The following is a 20253-nucleotide window of genomic DNA, read 5'->3' as shown; positions in this document are numbered from 1 at the left end:
TACATTTTTTTTTAAATTGTTTTTAAATACATTGATCAAGGGTCAATGGTAGAAAACAAAATATTCTTTAATACATTAATTTTTAGTAAATAAAAAATTACAATAAATGCTATATTCCTTTCTTTAAAAAATACGTTTTTAATACACCTATTTAATATTTTTAAATGCATTAAAAAAATATTTGTTTTAAAAAAAATGTTTATACTGAACCATATTTAATGGTTTTTAAATACATTAAAATATTTGAATCAGTTTCTATAATGGAATAATTAATATATCATAAAACACACATTTTGTCTTGTTTTAATTAATTTTCTATTTTAATATTTATTCAAATCATTTTTACTATTAATAAGAGAATTACAGAACAAAATACGACGCGTCTTTAAATTAATGTCATTATTTATAGCAAATTATTGACAACATTTTTAATATACAATTAGTTGCAAATTACTTATATTTCTGAACAAATTTATGCCTAAAAAATGTTTTAATTACTAATTTTTATTGACTTTCACATCATGTTATTAAATGACATGTGCCTTGAAACCAATTAACATAGCCTGTTATTAAAAAAATTCGAATTTCCCACCAATAGAACCAAATATGACGGCCTAAAAGGTTGATTCCTATTATAACTCCACATTATAACTCTTTTGTCTGAATACCCAATGTCCTAAACCTAGATGTCAGCTAAAACTATTTAATCGGTGAGACTTTCTTGTATATTTTTTTGTGTTCTGTTTTCATTAATTCCATATATTGAGATTAATTTCAAATATGGATTGTCAAGCTTTAAAGGTGTAGTCGTATTATAAAAGCATTTTAAGTTTAATAAAGTTATTTTTGCTTTCGAAAAAATTGATCAATGAAGACAAATTTTAAAAATAAATAAATGAGAACATATACCAAATTATGAGAAAATTAATTGTGATAAATTGAATTTTAAAAAATAGTAAGATATTCAGTTTAGGAATTTATGCTGTTTTTATGGTATTATTTTACACTACAACCTAACATAAATTTTGAAAACCATAATAATAGTAAATAATTTCGATGAGATATTATCAAGCTTAATTTCATGCTTTTAATGTGCAAAATATTTAATAGGATAACAAAGGTTTTTGCATACGATTAATATGCTTTCAAATGAAATTTTTTAATGAAATCAATTATGATTAAGCTTCAAATTTGGCATATTCAAACAATCTATGCACATATTAATTATGATTTGTTTTCTTAAATAATAACTAGCATTTTTACCCCGTGAGTTGCACGGCGATATTTGATCTAATTATTTAGGCACGTATTAATAAATTAAGATATGAAAAAATGAGCATTCAACCAAACAAAATCACAATGAGTGTCACACACACACACACACATATATATATATAATAGTGTTTTCAAATCATATTTTCAATTTCAATTTATCATACCGTTACTTATATTTACTTAGTTTTTTTTTTTAAAAAAAATACTTAAGTAATATATAAAATCATTTTGATAATCGCCCAAAATTTTGCAAGTTGTGTGACACTCATTGTGATTTTTTTTTTTGTTGAATGCTCATTTTTTCTTTCATATCTTAATTTATTAATACATGCTTAAATAATGAGATCAATATTCGTCGTGCAACGCACGAAGTAAAAACTGTATGTACAGAAAGTGAAATGCTAGTGTTGAATTAATTGGGCCAAGAGGTTCAAGATAGTACGTAATTGGGACTACAAAGGGCCCGCCATATTTTCTTACTGGATCATATATTCTTAAAGTGACCCATAGTGTGTTTGTCCGAGTGAAAGGTCTCAAACTTCTTAAGTATGTGGTCGTAAGTTCAACCTATGAATTTATGTGCATGAAAAACAAACATGGTTGGGAAATCTTCATTTTTATGTCTGACAATATCTGAGATATTAATCTCACACATATCATACACGAGGATATACTAAATAAATATATAGAGAATGTATCTCATGAGAAATGTAATTTTATGTGAGAATCATGATCGTTGTATCTAATCATGAATGATTCAGATTAACACATGAAGTCATGTGACATTTTAAAAAAGTCAAATAACTTTTTTAAGTAAGCACATGGCTATTAATTTGTTTTAATTGGGACCGTTCATGATTAGATCTAGCAGTCGAGATTTATTCTCATTTTCTCGCATAAAGTCACATTTTTCATAAGATACATCCTCTCTCTCGATATATATATATATATATATATATATATATATATATATATATAAAGGGGAAGTATCATATGAGAAAGTCTCCCTTATGTGAGAAAAATAAGAATAATTTATAGCCATTAGATTATTATAAACGGTTGAGATTAAAACTCATCCTTAAGGGAATCACGTGCCCTCTAAATCCTAAACCTTTTGCGTTCTGTTCCCTCTTTCTCCTCTCTTCCTTTTTGGCTTTATCCATCACCATCATTCAACAACTTCTTCGACGGAGAGATGGTGGTTTGGGTCCTTCCACGGCGGCGATTTCTTGCCACCGGTGGTGTCGACGATGTCAAGGTGGCGAAACAATCCTCGGTGCGCCCTCATCTCCAGATCGCTGAATTGAAGGCTGCGAAACAATCTTGGTGGGTAATTCTTATTTGTTGTATGCAAAAATTAGAATACTTTTTCTCCTTTTCTCTATTATTCTAAAGATCAAAAGAGGCCAAGACATGTACTTTGTCTTCTGATTGCGATGTGCATATTCCAAACGGTACCAGATCAATTACCATTAAATGGTCCTCTAGCTAGTTTAAACTATATGTGAAGAACCCCAATTTAGTCCATTTTGAACTGGTTCTAAAACCAGTCTTAAAAGTGTTGATTAGTGTCTTGAAACTTGGTTCTAATGAATTCTTGATTTATTAGGGTGAATAATTTGTTAATATTTTATCTTAAACACTGTTGAGTAACTGTGTTTGAGGATATTATGTTGATGTAGCTGTGCAGGAAATACTTTTAAACCCCTTTGCTTGTCCTTATTCTGTTTCTGTGGAATCAAAATCTGGTTGGGGAGGGCTGTTTGTGTTCTTGTGATTTGTAAGACTGCTATTCAGGCTTTGTTGGCTATATGTTTGTGCAAGGTATTAGGCTTAAAATCTCTTGAATGCTTGCTGATTTTCTGCAATTGTCTCACTGATATTCACATTTATATAAGCCACCATTTCAAATCATGTTTTATGTTTGTGAGAGGTATTATGTTTGTGCGAGGAAACTTTGATTGCTGATGATGACATTCTTGACTGAATTCTTGTTTACTTGCAGAAAATATTTTTCCAACAATGGTTCTTGTAGCTAACTCCTCACTGTTGTCTCCTTCAACTTGCAAGTTACATATAGCAACCTCAAGAGTTTAATTCGGGTTGTTCTGCTCTACCTCTTCAGTCATGATGGTTGAATTTCTAGTACAGAACCATTAGCCTAAATCACAATGGAAGTCAATAACAAACTTAAGTAACTGGGATCCACTGTACAAGCAAACTAGGAGTAGTTACTAAAGTTAGAGTATTATAATCTCAATAAAGTTGTAACCTGTGTAAATAATTCAGTACATGGGAACTTCAGATCCCTTCAAGGTTGCAAATAAAGACTTCTCACCTTTAATCTGTTATATAACTCAAGGTACATAGGTCATCAGAGCATACATAAGAACATGCTTCTTGGAGTGCATGAAACCAATCATTTATTCATTTTTATCCAATGAAGAACATAAGCTCACAAAACTTTGTTGTCCAAGACTTCACTTATCAGAAATTGGAAAGACTAACAATAAAAGTAGCCAATACAGAAACTTCAAAAATTAATAAAAGCCAAATTACACGTGGCTTCTATTAAAATTACACCAAAGCCTAAAATAAATAAAACCAGTCTAACTAAAAAGTACATTTGACTTCAATTTTGGAGAAACAAACTTCACACAATTTTCCATTTAGTGATACGAACATTGTGCTCAAAGTTTGACAGCATTACCTGCACAAAAGGAAGCACTAAGTTATCATCTAGTAATATCATAAGTAATAAAACAGAAGCAAGCTAAAAGACTAGGAAGCAAGCTAAAATCACATAATTCATATAAGAATTTATGGATAAAGAACTAATTTAAACGGTGATCAAGAATATCATGATATGAACATTGCCTACATGCATTAGAAAAAGTTTCTTACCAACAATTAAGATGAGGACTTTGAAGGGCAATTGCGACTATCATGAATTGCATATTGTTTACAAGCCCTGCATAATCTTGTTCTCTTTTGTTGTTGTTCCATTGCTTTCTCTTTTCCTCCTTTTATCCGTTTTCCACTCCCTTTGGTAATTGATTGTTCAGGAGGATGAATATCAACAACCTTAGGTACATTGGAGCCAATAAAGGACTCTAGTTCTTGTAACTTGCTTGCTCCAGCATCAACTTCTGCATCACCTTCTGCCTTACTCAATTTCAATTCAGTACTAGAAACATCATTTATGATAAGAATTAGTTTTTCTTTACATGTGCCAGCCATATGCATGCATTTAAAAAACTTTGCCCATGCGTCAGAAACTAACTTGCTCTCACTTTCCAATTTAGAACATGCCTCCAATAGGTTGCCATCATAATCAAATATTGGTTTACTAGTTGCCAATTTGGTCCATCTATTAACAATGTAGTAACTTGGAATTTCATTCAAACCTTTACCCTTTAATAAATGAAGGATATGTCGGCATGGCATACCTTCAGATTCAAACAGTTTACATGAACAATGTGCAATGTGATTGGAAGGATCATAAGTTACTTTTCTGAGTTTCTTGATTTTGATGTCCTTGACCATAATATATTCAAGTATACTAATCAATGATAGACCATTTTCCTCTTTTGTTTCTTCTACTCCGCAGTCCACACATGCACTCCCCAACTCATCTTGAAATTTGTAAAAATTTTCATTAGTATTGATACAGCGGAAGTCGTACTAGGATTGCAAGCGCAAATCCTAAGGAAAAGGTTTCTGGAATCCACCAGAAAGGAAATTAGCAAGCGCTAAAACCCTAGAAAATACACTGGAATCCACCAGAGAAGAAGAGAAAACTCTTAAATTTTATTATCAATCAAAACTGAAATAGGCTATGCCTTACAAGTGCTTAAATAAGAAAAGAAAATATCCTAATAGTAAAATAAATAATATCCTAAAAGATCCTAATTGAAAATAAAAGATCCTAATTGAAAATAAATAAGTTCCTAACAAAAAATAATTAAGATCCTAAAAGATCTTAATTACAAATAAGTAAAATTACTAAAATACTAAAATTATCTTAAAAAGCTCCTACATCAGTCTCCTCTTCTTGTAAAGAACTCGACCTCGAGTTCACATCACGATAAAGGACTTCAGTTGCCTCAAAATACCAGGATCAAAAGGCTTCCAAATTAAACCAAGGAGAGTGAGTGTTGAATATCTAATAAAAGCACATGGAAAAGAGTGTGGAGACTCCTGTTTTGAAACACTAGCATCCATCTTGTTGATGCCAGGATCAAATTGTTTTCGCCAAACACCATGAAATTGATGGAGTGTGATTTCTGGATGAACTAGCCGTGATTGAAACAACTTCCAGTGGCATGGAATAAATTGTCGGAATTGCGAGTTAGACAAGTTGGATTGCAGTTCCTTTTTCTCAGGCATATTACCAAACAAATGGGGTGCAAACTTGGGAACAAGGACATATCGAACCTGAGGCACAACCATAAGTGTTAGATTGTAAGGTGTGAACACTGCTTCGATGCCCAAATTGACAGAGGTGTCTGGCTCAGATATAACATGGGGTACAACCTCTAAGATGTCATCAGATCTAGATAAAAGAGAACAGTGTGTTGGTGTTGGTGCGCTCTCGCTGCACAAATCATCCATCAACGTTTTTGCCTCATCTTCCAGGCCAACAACAGAGGATGGCGCAAATGAAATTTGAGAATCAGATTCCGAAGAAGTTGCGTACATAGGTCTTGTAGAGGGACATGAATTTGAAGTAGGTTTTGGTAGGGGTTGTGGTAAGGAAATTGGATCTGCAGTCGGTGATATGTTGGGGTAAGGATTGATAAGGTTTGGAGTAGCAGGTTGGGGGTGTGGAGTTTCGGTGGTTTTAGAGGTTGAGTACTGAACTTGGTAATAAGGATGAGATACGGATGGTGAATGCAAAGATTGGGAAGGTAAAGATATAGCGGAACGATTGTTGTTGTTGTCGCCCGGAAACCTATGTGGTTTCCCTCTCCTGTCTCGTCCCCGGTTACCGTTGTTGGTATTGTTGATCTGCGCCGTTAAAGCCGCCGTGAACGTCGCCATATGTTGTATCATCTGTTGTGTCATATGTTGCGTAATAGCAGTTAGGGCCGCGGTAAGAGCCACGGTAACATCCTTCAGGTCTGCTTTGGTCATTGGTTGATCTTCCATGGTTGATCAAGCAAAGAAAAGAGACAGGAGAAAGCCTGCTCTGATACCACTTGATACAGCGGAAGTCGTACTAGGATTGCAAGCGCAAATCCTAAGGAAAAGGTTTCTGGAATCCACCAGAAAGGAAATTAGCAAGCGCTAAAACCCTAGAAAATACACTGGAATCCACCAGAGAAGAAGAGAAAACTCTTAAATTTTATTATCAATCAAAACTGAAATAGGCTATGCCTTACAAGTGCTTAAATAAGAAAAGAAAATATCCTAATAGTAAAATAAATAATATCCTAAAAGATCCTAATTGAAAATAAAAGATCCTAATTGAAAATAAATAAGTTCCTAACAAAAAATAATTAAGATCCTAAAAGATCTTAATTACAAATAAGTAAAATTACTAAAATACTAAAATTATCTTAAAAAGCTCCTACATCAGTTATTGAAATTCTGGTTCTCGCACAGGACAGATGTCGAACGCGATGTTGGGACAATCGGTTCGACAATTGCACAACAGTACATAAATTAAATCAACGAAAAAAAACACAGGGAATTGTTAACCCAGTTCGGTGCAACATCACCTACATCTGGAGGATACCAATCCAGGAGTCAATTCACTATCAAATAATAGCTCTCAGGTCACATGAAAGTCCCTCCTATACCTAAGTACTCCCCCTTAGTATAGAGCCTCTTCAATATCTACCACTATTACATAAGTGAATCTAGCTTAGCCCTTCTCCTCTAAGCTATGAGGAAACTTCCCCTAACTCCTAATGATCACTGCCACAGTGACCGATCCCTTACAAGAGATTGAAAGATAGATCTCATGATCAAACAACAATTTGAAGAGATTACAACTCAACTAAACAAACCAACTCTAAGCCATATGATTATCAATGGAGGCAGTAGAGAGGTGTACAAAATAACAGAACAAGGACTCACAAAACAAAACCCTAAAAACCCAATCCTTGGGTGCCCAAGGCACACTTTGCAACTAGGGTTAAGCCTCCTTAAATAGTCATTCTTCAGGTCTTGATCTTCAATGGGCTTGCACGAAAATAGAGTCCACAAAACAGATCTGGAACAAATCTTTTAAACCAGTAACAAATCTTATCAAATAAGATTTGAACAAAAGATAACAACTTTCACAATTTAAACCAAATCAAATCCTCTTCAAAAGATTTGATTCCACTATAATATATTCCAGATAGCATAGAGAAGCTTCTTCAATAACCCTAACTTGATTATCACGAAATCCATCCAAAGCTTCTAGAAAAATCAGCCAAACACACAGCAGATCCGCAGGGACAAATGTCACAGCACGATGTTACAACATCAGCTTCGACATCAGGTTGTTTTTGAAAAAATGCAGACAACCAAAAGTAACAACAATCTCCCCCTTTGTCAAATTTTGTCTAAAACAACTTGAGATTCAGAGAAGATAAACATAACTCCCCCTCAGCAGCGGAACTCCCCCTCAAACGGTGCACATCATTGGGTTGCATATCAGAGACACAACATAAACAGCAGCAGATACATGAGATCACAAGATCAGATCTATTTATTGATCCCTCTTCCTTGGCGTTGTCCATGAAACCAGAATATATTCCCTGGAGCTCACCCAACAGAATAGGGTGCCAGCTCTGATACCAATTGAAATTCTGGTTCTCGCACAGGACAGATGTCGAACGCGATGTTGGGACAATCGGTTCGACAATTGCACAACAGTACATAAATTAAATCAACGAAAAAAAACACAGGGAATTGTTAACCCAGTTCGGTGCAACATCACCTACATCTGGAGGATACCAATCCAGGAGTCAATTCACTATCAAATAATAGCTCTCAGGTCACATGAAAGTCCCTCCTATACCTAAGTACTCCCCCTTAGTATAGAGCCTCTTCAATATCTACCACTATTACATAAGTGAATCTAGCTTAGCCCTTCTCCTCTAAGCTATGAGGAAACTTCCCCTAACTCCTAATGATCACTGCCACAGTGACCGATCCCTTACAAGAGATTGAAAGATAGATCTCATGATCAAACAACAATTTGAAGAGATTACAACTCAACTAAACAAACCAACTCTAAGCCATATGATTATCAATGGAGGCAGTAGAGAGGTGTACAAAATAACAGAACAAGGACTCACAAAACAAAACCCTAAAAACCCAATCCTTGGGTGCCCAAGGCACACTTTGCAACTAGGGTTAAGCCTCCTTAAATAGTCATTCTTCAGGTCTTGATCTTCAATGGGCTTGCACGAAAATAGAGTCCACAAAACAGATCTGGAACAAATCTTTTAAACCAGTAACAAATCTTATCAAATAAGATTTGAACAAAAGATAACAACTTTCACAATTTAAACCAAATCAAATCCTCTTCAAAAGATTTGATTCCACTATAATATATTCCAGATAGCATAGAGAAGCTTCTTCAATAACCCTAACTTGATTATCACGAAATCCATCCAAAGCTTCTAGAAAAATCAGCAAAACACACAGCAGATCCGCAGGGACAAATGTCACAGCACGATGTTACAACATCAGCTTCGACATCAGGTTGTTTTTGAAAAAATGCAGACAACCAAAAGTAACAACAATAATCTTGTAGGATCACGCGCTTACCACTACGCCAAAACCAATTGGTGTTAGTGAGGGCGCAACGTTATTTCTTATAGCGTAGCAGACAGCGCCCCGTTTCGAATGCTACCTGCAGGCAGGATGCTGGCCCACCTGGACCCAACAATCCCCCCCCCCAGCACCTGCCAGCCAAACTAGCTGCACAGCATGCCTTCCGTGGGATTCGAACACGGGACCTGGCTCTGATACCACTTGTAAATACAGTTCTCGCACAGGACAGATGTCGAACGCGATGCTGGGACAACCGGTTCGACAACTGACTAACAGTAACAAAACCAGAAAAATAATAAAGTAGAACACAGAAGATTGGTAACCCAGTTCGGTGAAACTTCACCTACGTCTGGAGGGTTTGCACCCAAAGAAAGGAAATCCACTATCTCAAGATTCAGGAATTACAGACACTCATGAACACCACAGTTCATAGTTCACTTCCTAATCTACCCAAGTGTATTTCTACTTAGTATCTCAACCTAAGTATGAGAGTCCCTCTCCCTTTCTCTCAATCACTGCCACAGTGATTGGTAACAAACAATCAACAATCAGAGTTTGAAGAATTAAAGAACACAGAACACAACTTTGCTTTATAGAATCATGGAGCAAAGTTTGTTCACAAGAAACAAGGATAAAGAACAATGAACAACCCTAAAACACTTGATCTCTCTCTATTAGCTTCAGTGGTCTTCAAGCTTTAGGTCTTCATCCTTTTTATAGACTTCAGCAGCAGCAGGTAGGCACTAGGGTTTGCTTGGGCTGAAGTAACAGATTGCAACAATAATCAAATCAAAACAGAATCTCCAAAGATCTTGTTGCGTTTTTCCCAAGTAAAGATAGAAACAAATCTTTTATCAAAGATTGTTTCAACAAATAACAACCCAACAATTAAAACCCTTCTGAAATAGCTACTTGCTCCTCAAGTAACTCAAAAACATATCTTCAGCAAATCTTCAGAGGGCCCACAAAATTAAACTTCAGCAAAGGACTGATGTCCTAGCTTCACGAAATCAGATGCCACGGCATCTGCTTCGACAATCAGTTGTTTTTGACAAAATGCATGACAAAATGTTCCAACAATCTCCCCCTTTGTCAAATTTTGTCTAAAACAACTCACAGATCAGAGAGGATAAAAACTAGAGAAACAACTCTCCCCCTTAGTCAGAGCTCCCCCTCAAACTGATGCATCTACACAACCAACTACCATACTTCAGAAGACATAGTCGGAACAAACCACTTAGCAGCACAAACACACAACCAGAGGTACAATCAACCTTAGCACATGATGTCTTCAAAATGGATCAGCTTGGACATCATCATATCAAAAATACTACCATCAGAAGCTGGCAGCACATACCCAGAAGTACAGCTAACAGAAATACTGCTCATCAGAAGCACCGTCAGAAATACTGCTCATCAGAAGCAACATTTCAGAAAACAAACATAGCCATCGTCTTGAACTTGTCTTCGGACCAGAGCTAACACTATCAGAACACACATAGCACAGTAGAAACAGAAGCAACTTCACCTAACTTCTGAGAACATGAACATCTGAACTAAAACAAACTTCTGATCTGCGAACATCTGAACAAAAACAACTTCACCTAACTTCTGAGAACATAAACATCTGAACCAAAACAAACTTCTGATCTGCGAACATCTGAACAGAACCAACTTCTGAACCACTAACATCTGAACATAAACAACTTCTGAAACACGAGGTTCTGAACATAAACAACTTCTGAAACACAAGCTTCTGAACATAAACATCTGAAAACACTGTTCACACACTTCTGAAACTTCAAAACAGCTGAAACCATCTGAAACATAAACTTCTGAAAACTCAAACATCTGAATCACAAACTTCTAAATCACAAACGTCTGAAAACTACTCCCCCTTTTTAGCACAAATTTGGCAAAGGTAGCACAGCATAAACAACCCATCACTTCTAAGACCAGAATGACAACAATTCATGAACACATTCAACAACTGACTTCTTGCAAACGGTAGATGGTTCAGAACCCAAGGTAGATTGATGGATTTGGAGATCAAGTTCAGATGTGTCAACAATGGGGTTTGGATTTCCAACAGAGGGTCCCATACTCACATCTGAAGTAGTCTCAACTAATGTGTCAACATGGGGTTCAACATTTGGAACAGAAACAGATTCAACTGATATCTCATGAATCACACTAGGCACAATAGCATTAGGATCTGCACTTACAGATTCACCTATGCTTGCATGAACAGTTGATGGTGCATTTGAACCTTCAAGAGAACTTGCAGCAACAAATTTCTTCCTCCATTCCTTCATAACATCTACACCAGAACTCTGAGATTTAAGAAGAGCAACATCCTTGTTGGTCATGAGAAAATGCCTAGGAGCCTTCACAATCTCTTTCTTCTCCTTCTCTTTAAGCCCACTTGGTTTCCATTCTTTCCTTGTTGGAGCTACTTGTGGATTAGTCCTTGGTTGATCATGAGACTGAGGATATCCATATAGCTTGTAACAGTAGGGCCTTATATGACCAAGTTTTCCACAGTGATGACATCTCCAAGTAGATTTCTTGGATTTTCTGAACTGAGGGTACACATGTCGTACAGAATGATGCAACATTGGGTCTGACATTGGTTGCTTAGTTTGCTTTTCAGATGAAGCAGACTTATTTGCACTCTTGTAGCTGAAGCCTATCCCCTCCATATCTCCAACTGTTTTCCCAACTTCCAGAATCTCCTCTAACACATTAGTGCTTTTATTCATCATACGAATAGACTTTTTCATACCTTCAAGCTTTGAGTTCAGTAATGTTACCTCCTCCTGCAGTTTTGCATTAGTGATCTGAAGTTTCTCATTCTCCTCACGCAACTTGCTGATGGTCTTTACTTCTTCTTGCAAACTGGAGTTATTACTCTGAAGTTGCTTCTTCTCAGCAATCAAATCCTTGACTTCTTTTCTCGTTTTCTCACCATACATACATGATTCCTCCCACTTAGCCAGCAACAATTTGTAGGTTTCAACTAGTTCTTCCTCATCACCATCACTTGACTCAGCATCAGAATAGCACTTCCCAATGAGAGCCTTTACATGAATAGCCTTGGTTGTATCATTCTCATGTTTGTCTTTGAGTTGAAATTCAGTATTCTTCACATTGTCCGACACATTGTCCAGGACATTTGTATTTGACATTCTGCCCAAACTCTTCAACGCTTTGTTAAGTAATGATACAGCTTCTGCAATGTTTGCATCAGTATCCTTCTCCCTCTGATCTTCATCTTCTTTAGTGTTGGACACAAAGGTTATACTCTTCGCCTTCTTCTCAGATCTACCATTAAGAGACATCTCAAAGGTTTGCAAGGAACCAATGAGTTCATCAACCTTGATGTTACTGATGTCTTGGGCTTCTTCAATGGCAGTTACCTTCATATCAAACCTCTTGGGGAGAGACCTGAGAATCTTTCTTGCTAACTTTTCTTCAGACATTGGTTCCCCTAGGGCAAAAGAAGAGTTGGCTAGATCCCTTATTCGCATGTGAAACTCATATATGGATTCATCCTCATTCATCTTCATAGTTTCAAACTGAGTTGTAAGAAGTTGAAGCTTTGACATACGTACTTTTGATGTTCCTTCATGAGCAGTCTTGAGAATCTCCCATGCTTCTTTAGCCACAGTACATGTGTTAATTAACCTGAACATATTTTTGTCAACTCCATTAAAAATAACATTCAAGGCTTTGGAGTTTCCAAGAGCTTCGTCATCTTCTTTCTTTGTCCACTTATCTTCAGGCATAACCGTATTTTCAATTGGCATCAGAGCAGGCACCCTATTCTGTTGGGTGAGCTCCAGGGAATATATACTGTTCTCAAGGACAACATTATGGATGGAAGAAGATCAATCTATATGCCACCAATTTTGGATGGTACCAATTATGACTACTGGAAGGCTCGAATGGTGGTTTTTCTCAAATCTATGGACAGTATAACATGGAAGGCAATAGTCAAGGGGTGGAAACATCCTGTGATAGCATCCACAACTGAATTGAAGCCTGAAGATAAGTGGACAAAGAAAGAAGATGACGAAGCTCTTGGAAACTCCAAAGCCTTGAATGCCATTTTTAATGGAGTTGACAAAAATATGTTCAGGTTAATCAACACATGTACTGTGGCTAAAGAAGCATGGGAGATTCTCAAGACTGCCCATGAAGGAACATCAAGAGTTCGTATGTCAAAGCTTCAGCTTCTTACAACTCAGTTTGAGACTATGAAGATGAATGAGGATGAATCCATATATGAGTTTCACATGCGTATAAGGGATCTAGCCAACTCTTCTTTTGCCCTAGGGGAACCCATGTCTGAAGAAAAGTTAGCAAGAAAGATTCTCAGGTCTCTCCCCAAGAGGTTTGATATGAAGGTAACTGCCATTGAAGAAACCCAAGACATCAGTAACATCAAGGTTGATGAACTCATTGGTTCCTTGCAAACCTTTGAGATGTCTCTTAATGGTAGATATGAGAAGAAGGCGAAGAGTATAACTTTTGTGTCCAACACTGAAGAAGATGAAGATCAGAGGGACAAGGATACTGATGCAAACATTGCAGAAGCTGTATCATTACTTAACAAAGCGTTGAAGAGTTTGGGCAGAATGTCAAATACAAATGTCTTGGACAATGTGTCGGACAATGTGAAGAATACTGAATTTCAACTCAAAGACAAACATGAGAATGATACAACCAAGGCTATTCATGTAAAGGCTCTCATTGGGAAGTGCTATTCTGATGCTGAGTCAAGTGATGGTGATGAGCAAGAACTAGTTGAAACCTACAAATTGTTGCTGGCTAAGTGGGAGGAATCATGTACGTATGGTGAGAAAATAAGAAAAGAAGTCAAAGATTTGATTGCTGAGAAGAAGCAACTTCAGAGTAATAACTCCAGTTTGCAAGAAGAAGTAAAGACCATCAGCAAGTTGCGTGAGGAGAATGAGAAACTTCAGATCACTAATGTAAAACTGCAGGAGGAGGTAACATTACTGAACTCAAAGCTTGAAGGTATGAAAAAGTCTATTCGTATGATGAATAAAAGCACTAATGTGTTAGAGGAGATTCTGGAAGTTGGGAAAACAGTTGGAGATATGGAGGGGATAGGCTTCAGCTACAAGAGTGCAAAGAAGTCTGCTTCATCTGAAAAGCAAACTAAGCAACCAATGTCAGACCCAATGTCGCATCATTCTGTACGACATGTGTACCCTCAGTTCAGAAAATCCAAGAAATTTACTTGGAAATGTCATCACTGTGGCAAACTTGGTCATATAAGGCCCTACTGTTACAAGCTATATGGATATCCTCAGTCTCATGATCAACCAAGGACTAATCCACAAGTAGCTTCATCAAGGAAAGAGTGGAAACCTAAAGAAGGAGTTAGAGTCAAGTTCTTCGGCGAGGAAGAGATGTCTCCACAGCCATCTAGGGTGAATAGATCATATTCAAAGGATGTTGCTCTTCTTAAATCTCAGAGTTCTGGTGTAGATGTTATGAAGGAATGGAGGAAGAAATTTGTTGCTGCAAGTTCTCTTGAAGGTTCAAATGCACCATCAACTGTTCATGCAAGCATAGGTGAATCTGTAAGTGCAGATCCTAATGCTATTGTGCCTAGTGTGATTCATGAGATATCAGTTGAATCTGTTTCTGTTCCAAATGTTGAACCCCATGTTGACACATTAGTTGAGACTACTTCAGATGTGAGTATGGGACCCTCTGTTGGAAATCCAAACCCCATTGTTGACACATCTGAACTTGATCTCCAAATCCATCAATCTACCTTGGGTTCTGAACCATCTACCGTTTGCAAGAAGTCAGTTGTTGAAAGTGTTCATGAATTGTTGTCATTCTGGTCTTAGAAGTGATGGGTTGTTTATGCTGTGCTACCTTTGCCAAATTTGTGCTAAAAAGGGGGGAGTAGTTTTCAGACGTTTGTGATTTAGAAGTTTGTGATTCAGATGTTTGAGTTTTCAGAAGTTTATGTTTCAGATGGTTTCAGCTGTTTTGAAGTTTCAGAAGTGTGTGAACAGTGTTTTCAGATGTTTATGTTCAGAAGCTTGTGGTTCAGAAGTTGTTTATGATCAGAAGTTAGTAGTTCAGAAGTTGGTTCTGTTCAGATGTTCGCAGATCAGAAGTTGTTTTTGTTCAGATGTTCGCAGATCAGAAGTTTGTTCAGATGTTCATGTTCTCAGAAGTTAGGTGAAGTTGCTTCTGTTTCTACTGTGCTATGTGTGTTCTGATAGTGTTAGCTCTGGTCTGAAGACAAGTTCAAGACGATGGCTATGTTTGTTTTCTGAAATGTTGCTTCTGATGAGCAGTATTTCTGACGGTGCTTCTGATGAGCAGTATTTCTGTTAGCTGTACTTCTGGGTATGTGCTGCCAGCTTCTGATGGTAGTATTTTTGATATGATGATGTCCAAGCTGATCCATTTTGAAGACATCATGTGCTAAGGTTGATTGTACCTCTGGTTGTGTGTTTGTGCTGCTAAGTGGTTTGTTCCGACTATGTCTTCTGAAGTATGGTAGTTGGTTGTGTAGATGCATCAGTTTGAGGGGGAGCTCTGACTAAGGGGGAGAGTTGTTTCTCTAGTTTTCATCCTCTCTGATCTGTGAGTTGTTTTAGACAAAATTTGACAAAGGGGGAGATTGTTGGAACATTTTGTCATGCATTTTGTCAAAAACAACTAATTGTCGAAGCAGATGCCGTGGCATCTGATTTCGTGAAGCTAGGACATCAGTCCTTTGCTGAAGTTTAATTTTGTGGGCCCTCTGAAGATTTGCTGAAGATATGTTTTTGAGTTACTTGAGGAGCAAGTAGCTATTTCAGAAGGGTTTTAATTGTTGGGTTGTTATTTGTTGAAACAATCTTTGATAAAAGATTTGTTTCTATCTTTACTTGGGAAAAACGCAACAAGATCTTTGGAGATTCTGTTTTGATTTGATTATTGTTGCAATCTGTTACTTCAGCCCAAGCAAACCCTAGTGCCTACCTGCTGCTGCTGAAGTCTATAAAAAGGATGAAGACCTAAAGCTTGAAGACCACTGAAGCTAATAGAGAGAGATCAAGTGTTTTAGGGTTGTTCATTGTTCTTTATCCTTGTTTCTTGTGAACAAACTTTGCTCCATGATTCTATAAAGCAAAGTTGTGTTCTGTGTTCTTTAATTCTTCAAACTCTGATTGTTGATTGTTTGTTACCAATCACTGTGGCAGTGATTGAGAGAAAGGGAGAGGGACTCTCATACTTAGGTTGAGATACTAAGTAGAAATACACTTGGGTAGATTAGGAAGTGAACTATGAACTGTGGTGTTCATGAGTGTCTGTAATTCCTGAATCTTGAGATAGTGGATTTCCTTTCTTTGGGTGCAAACCCTCCAGACGTAGGTGAAGTTTCACCGAACTGGGTTACCAATCTTCTGTGTTCTACTTTATTATTTTTCTGGTTTTGTTACTGTTAGTCAGTTGTCGAACCGGTTGTCCCAGCATCGCGTTCGACATCTGTCCTGTGCGAGAACTGTATTTACAATTGGTATCAGAGCCAGGTCCCGTGTTCAAATCCCACGGAAGGCATGCTGTGCAGCTAGTTTGGCTGGCAGGTGCTGGGGGGGATTGTTGGGTCCATGTGGGCCAGCATCCTGCCTGCAGGTAGCATTCGAAACGGGGCGCTGTCTGCTACGCTATAAGAAATAACGTTGCGCCCTCACTAACACCAATTGGTTTTGGCGTAGTGGTAAGCGCGTGATCCTACAAGTGGTATCAGAGCAGGCACCCTATTCTGTTGGGTGAGCTCCAGGGAATATATACTGTTCTCAAGGACAACATTATGGATGGAAGAAGATCAATCTATATGCCACCAATTTTGGATGGTACCAATTATGACTACTGGAAGGCTCGAATGGTGGTTTTTCTCAAATCTATATGCCACCAATTGGCATCCATAGTGATGACACTGTACACAAATCTAAGTATTTTGCACTTTGACAAGGGTCCAGTAGAAAAGAAGTCCAGTTTCTTGGTGATGACACAGAATGAAAAGGAGCTTGATGAGGATGTAAAAGAAACTGAATGCTTCTGTCCAGTGGTAATTAAAGGATTGATGAGCGTTGTCAAAGAGGAACCGATAATTCCAGAAGAGGTCCTAGAGATTCTAGAGGACTTTAAAGAGCTGACTGCAGATGAGCTACCCAACGAGTTGCCTCCGATGCGAGATATTCAGCACCACATTGATCTGATTCCGGGGTCTAGCTTGCCAAATCTTCCTCACTACAGGATGAGCCCGAAAGAGAATGAAATCTTAAGGGAGCAGATTGAAGACTTGCTGAAGAAAGGATTCATTCGTGAGAGCATGAGCCCATGTGCTGTACCAGTCCTCCTTGTCCCTAAGAAAGGAGGTCAGTGGCGAATGTGTGTTGATAGTAGAGCCATCAATAAGATAACTATCAAGTATCGATTCCCAATTCCCCGTTTGGAAGATATGCTTGATGAATTAGCTGGTTCTAAGGTGTTTTCAAAGATAGACTTGCGTAGTGGCTATCACCAGATCAGAATCAGGCCTGGAGATGAGTGGAAGACAGCTTTCAAGAGCAAGGATGGATTGTATGAGTGGTTGGTGATGCCTTTTGGGTTATCAAATGCCCCCAGCACCTTCATGAGGTTGATGAATCAGGTTCTGCGTCCATTTATTGGTTCTTTTGTGGTTGTTTACTTTGATGATATTCTGATTTATAGTAAGAACAAGAAAGAACACCTGGAGCATGTGAAGCAGGTGTTGCAAGTTTTACAGGAGAACCAGTTATACATTAATATGAAAAAGTGTACATTTAGCACCAACAAATTACTCTTCCTAGGTTTTATTGTTGGAGAAGAAGGGATTCATGTTGACGAAGAGAAGGTGAGTGCAATCCGGGATTGGCCCACACCAAAGTCAGTAACTGAAGTACGCAGTTTTCATGGTTTGGCTACTTTTTATAGGAGGTTTATCAGAGATTTCAGCACTATCACTGCACCTATCACTGAATGTCTAAAGAAAGGAAAGTTCAAATGGGGATTTGAACAGGAGCAAAGTTTTGGCCTGATTAAGGAGAAATTATGCTCTGCACCGGTGCTAGCACTCCCTGATTTTGATAAAGTGTTCCAAGTTGAATGTGATGCTAGTGGAGTTGGCATAGGAGCGGTGTTGTCTTAAGAGAAGAGACCGGTGGCCTTTTTCAGCGAGAAGTTGAGTGATGCTCGCCAGAAGTGGAGCACTTATGACCAGGAGTTCTATGCAGTCTTTAGAGCTCTACGCCAGTGGGAACATTACCTAATTCAGAGAGAGTTCATTCTGTTTACTGACCACCAAGCTTTGAAGTTTCTTCACAGCCAGAAAGTGATAAACAAGATGCATGCTCGGTGGGTGAGTTTCTTACAGAAGTTTCCTTTTATTATTCAGCATAAATCGGGAGCTCTTAACAAGGTAGCAGATGCGTTGAGTAGGAGAGCTTCCTTGCTAATTACTTTAGCGCAGGAGATCGTAGGCTTTGAGTGCCTTAAAGAGCTGTATGAAGGTGATGTTGACTTCAAGGAATTATGGGCCAAGTGTAGTGGTAAGCATCTTTCGGCAGATTATCATATCCGTGATGGCTATCTTTTTAAAGGGGATCAGCTGTGCATCCCTTGCTCCTCTTTAAGGGAAAAGTTGATCCGAGATTTACATGGTGGCGGACTCAGCGGTCACTTGGGCAGAGACAAGACCATTGCTAGCCTGGAAGAGAGGTATTATTGGCCACACTTAAGGAGGGACGTTGGTACTATAGTCAAGAGGTGTTACACTTGTCAGGTTTCTAAAGGTCAGTCACAAAACACTGGTCTTTATATGCCTTTGCCTATTCCTGATGATATCTGGCAAGATTTGGCTATGGATTTCGTGTTGGGCTTGCCTCGTACACAACGAGGTGTGGATTCTGTGTTTGTTGTTGTAGACAGATTCTCCAAGATGACGCACTTCATTGCCTGTAAGAAGACTGCTGATGCGTCCAACATAGCCAAACTGTTCTTCAGGGAGGTGGTGCGCCTTCACGGGGTTCCTACGTCGATTACTTCAGACAGGGACACCAAATTTCTCAGTCATTTCTGGGTTACTCTTTGGAGGTTATTTGGAACAGCGCTGAACCGAAGTTCTACGGCACATCCACAGACTGATGGACAAACTGAGGTAACCAATAGGACTTTGGGAAATATGATTCGGAGTATTTGCAGGGATAAACCGAAGCAGTGGGATCTAGCTCTTCCACAGGTGGAATTTGCTTATAACAGTGCTGTGCACTCAGCTACCGGAAAGTCACCTTTTTCTCTCGTTTACACTTCTGTGCCCAGACATGTGGTGGATTTTTTACAATTGCCTAAAGCACCTGGGGTTAGTGCAGCGGCTGAGACAATGGCTAAGGAGATTGTGACTGTTAAAGAAGCTGTAAAGGCCCGGTTGGAGGCTACTGGAATGAAGAACAAGGCTGTCGTCGACAAACGCAGGAGAGCTAAAGTTTTCAATGTAGGAGACGATGTGATGGTGTTCTTACGGAAGGAGAGGTTCCCAGTTGGTACTTACAACAAGTTGAAGCCACGCAAGTATGGTCCATTCAAGGTGATTCGAAAGGTCAATGACAATGCTTATGTGGTGGCTCTCCCAGATGACATGAATATCTCAAATACTTTCAACGTAGCTGACATCTATGAGTATCAGGAAGATGCGGCCCTTTATCACGATGAGAACTCGGGGTCGAGTTCCTCAGGGGTGGAGGAGACTGATGTAGCGCGGCTGGCTGCGCGCTTCGACGATGATATCGCTCGTCGAATGAGCCCGATCGGATTTTAGCCCATCTAATCAGTCTCGGGCCCGCAAAACAAAATCTAAGTATTTTATTAGGATTTTATTTATTAAGATCTTTAATTTTCAATTAAGATCTTTTAGGATATTATTTATTTTTTGTTAGAAACTTATTTATTTCAATTAGGATCTTTTATTTTCAATTAGGATCTTTCAAGATCTTATTTCTTTTTGGTTAGGATTTTCTTTCTTTTCCTATTTAAGCAATTGTAAGGCATAGCCTATTCAGTTTTGATTGATAATAAAATTTAAGAGTTTTCTCTTCTTCTCTGGTGGATTCCAGTGTATTTTCTAGGGTTTTAGCGCTT

General features: G+C 38.0%; 2 protein-coding genes across 3 annotated transcripts; one reads left to right on the top strand and one right to left on the bottom strand.

Annotated features, from left to right (window-relative positions):
• Positions 1-2366: 2366 nt before the first annotated feature.
• LOC130721872 (uncharacterized) lies at positions 2367-3631 on the top strand. 2 transcript variants are annotated; one of them, XM_057572458.1, is made up of 3 exons: positions 2367-2601; positions 2958-3099; positions 3281-3631. In XM_057572458.1, exons 1-3 carry the CDS (start codon positions 2471-2473, stop codon positions 3308-3310), a joined length of 303 nt encoding a protein of 100 aa, XP_057428441.1. In that variant the 5' UTR covers positions 2367-2470; the 3' UTR covers positions 3311-3631. The 2 variants fall into 2 exon arrangements, 1 of the variants encoding a protein (XP_057428441.1); XR_009013678.1 differs by lacking the exon at positions 2958-3099.
• A 1199-nt stretch (positions 3632-4830) lies between these two features.
• Positions 4831-6816, bottom strand: LOC130721870 (uncharacterized). The gene has a single exon (XM_057572456.1). The coding sequence runs from the start codon at positions 6424-6426 to the stop codon at positions 5353-5355; it is 1074 nt and encodes a 357-aa protein (XP_057428439.1). The 5' UTR covers positions 6427-6816; the 3' UTR covers positions 4831-5352.
• Positions 6817-20253: the final 13437 nt, after the last annotated feature.

The sequence above is a fragment of the Lotus japonicus genome, chromosome 6, assembly GCF_012489685.1.
Source record: "Lotus japonicus ecotype B-129 chromosome 6, LjGifu_v1.2".
Lineage (NCBI taxonomy): Eukaryota > Viridiplantae > Streptophyta > Magnoliopsida > Fabales > Fabaceae > Lotus > Lotus japonicus.
Note: the sequence above shows the minus strand (reverse complement) of the source record. Positions and strands in the feature narration are given on the sequence as shown.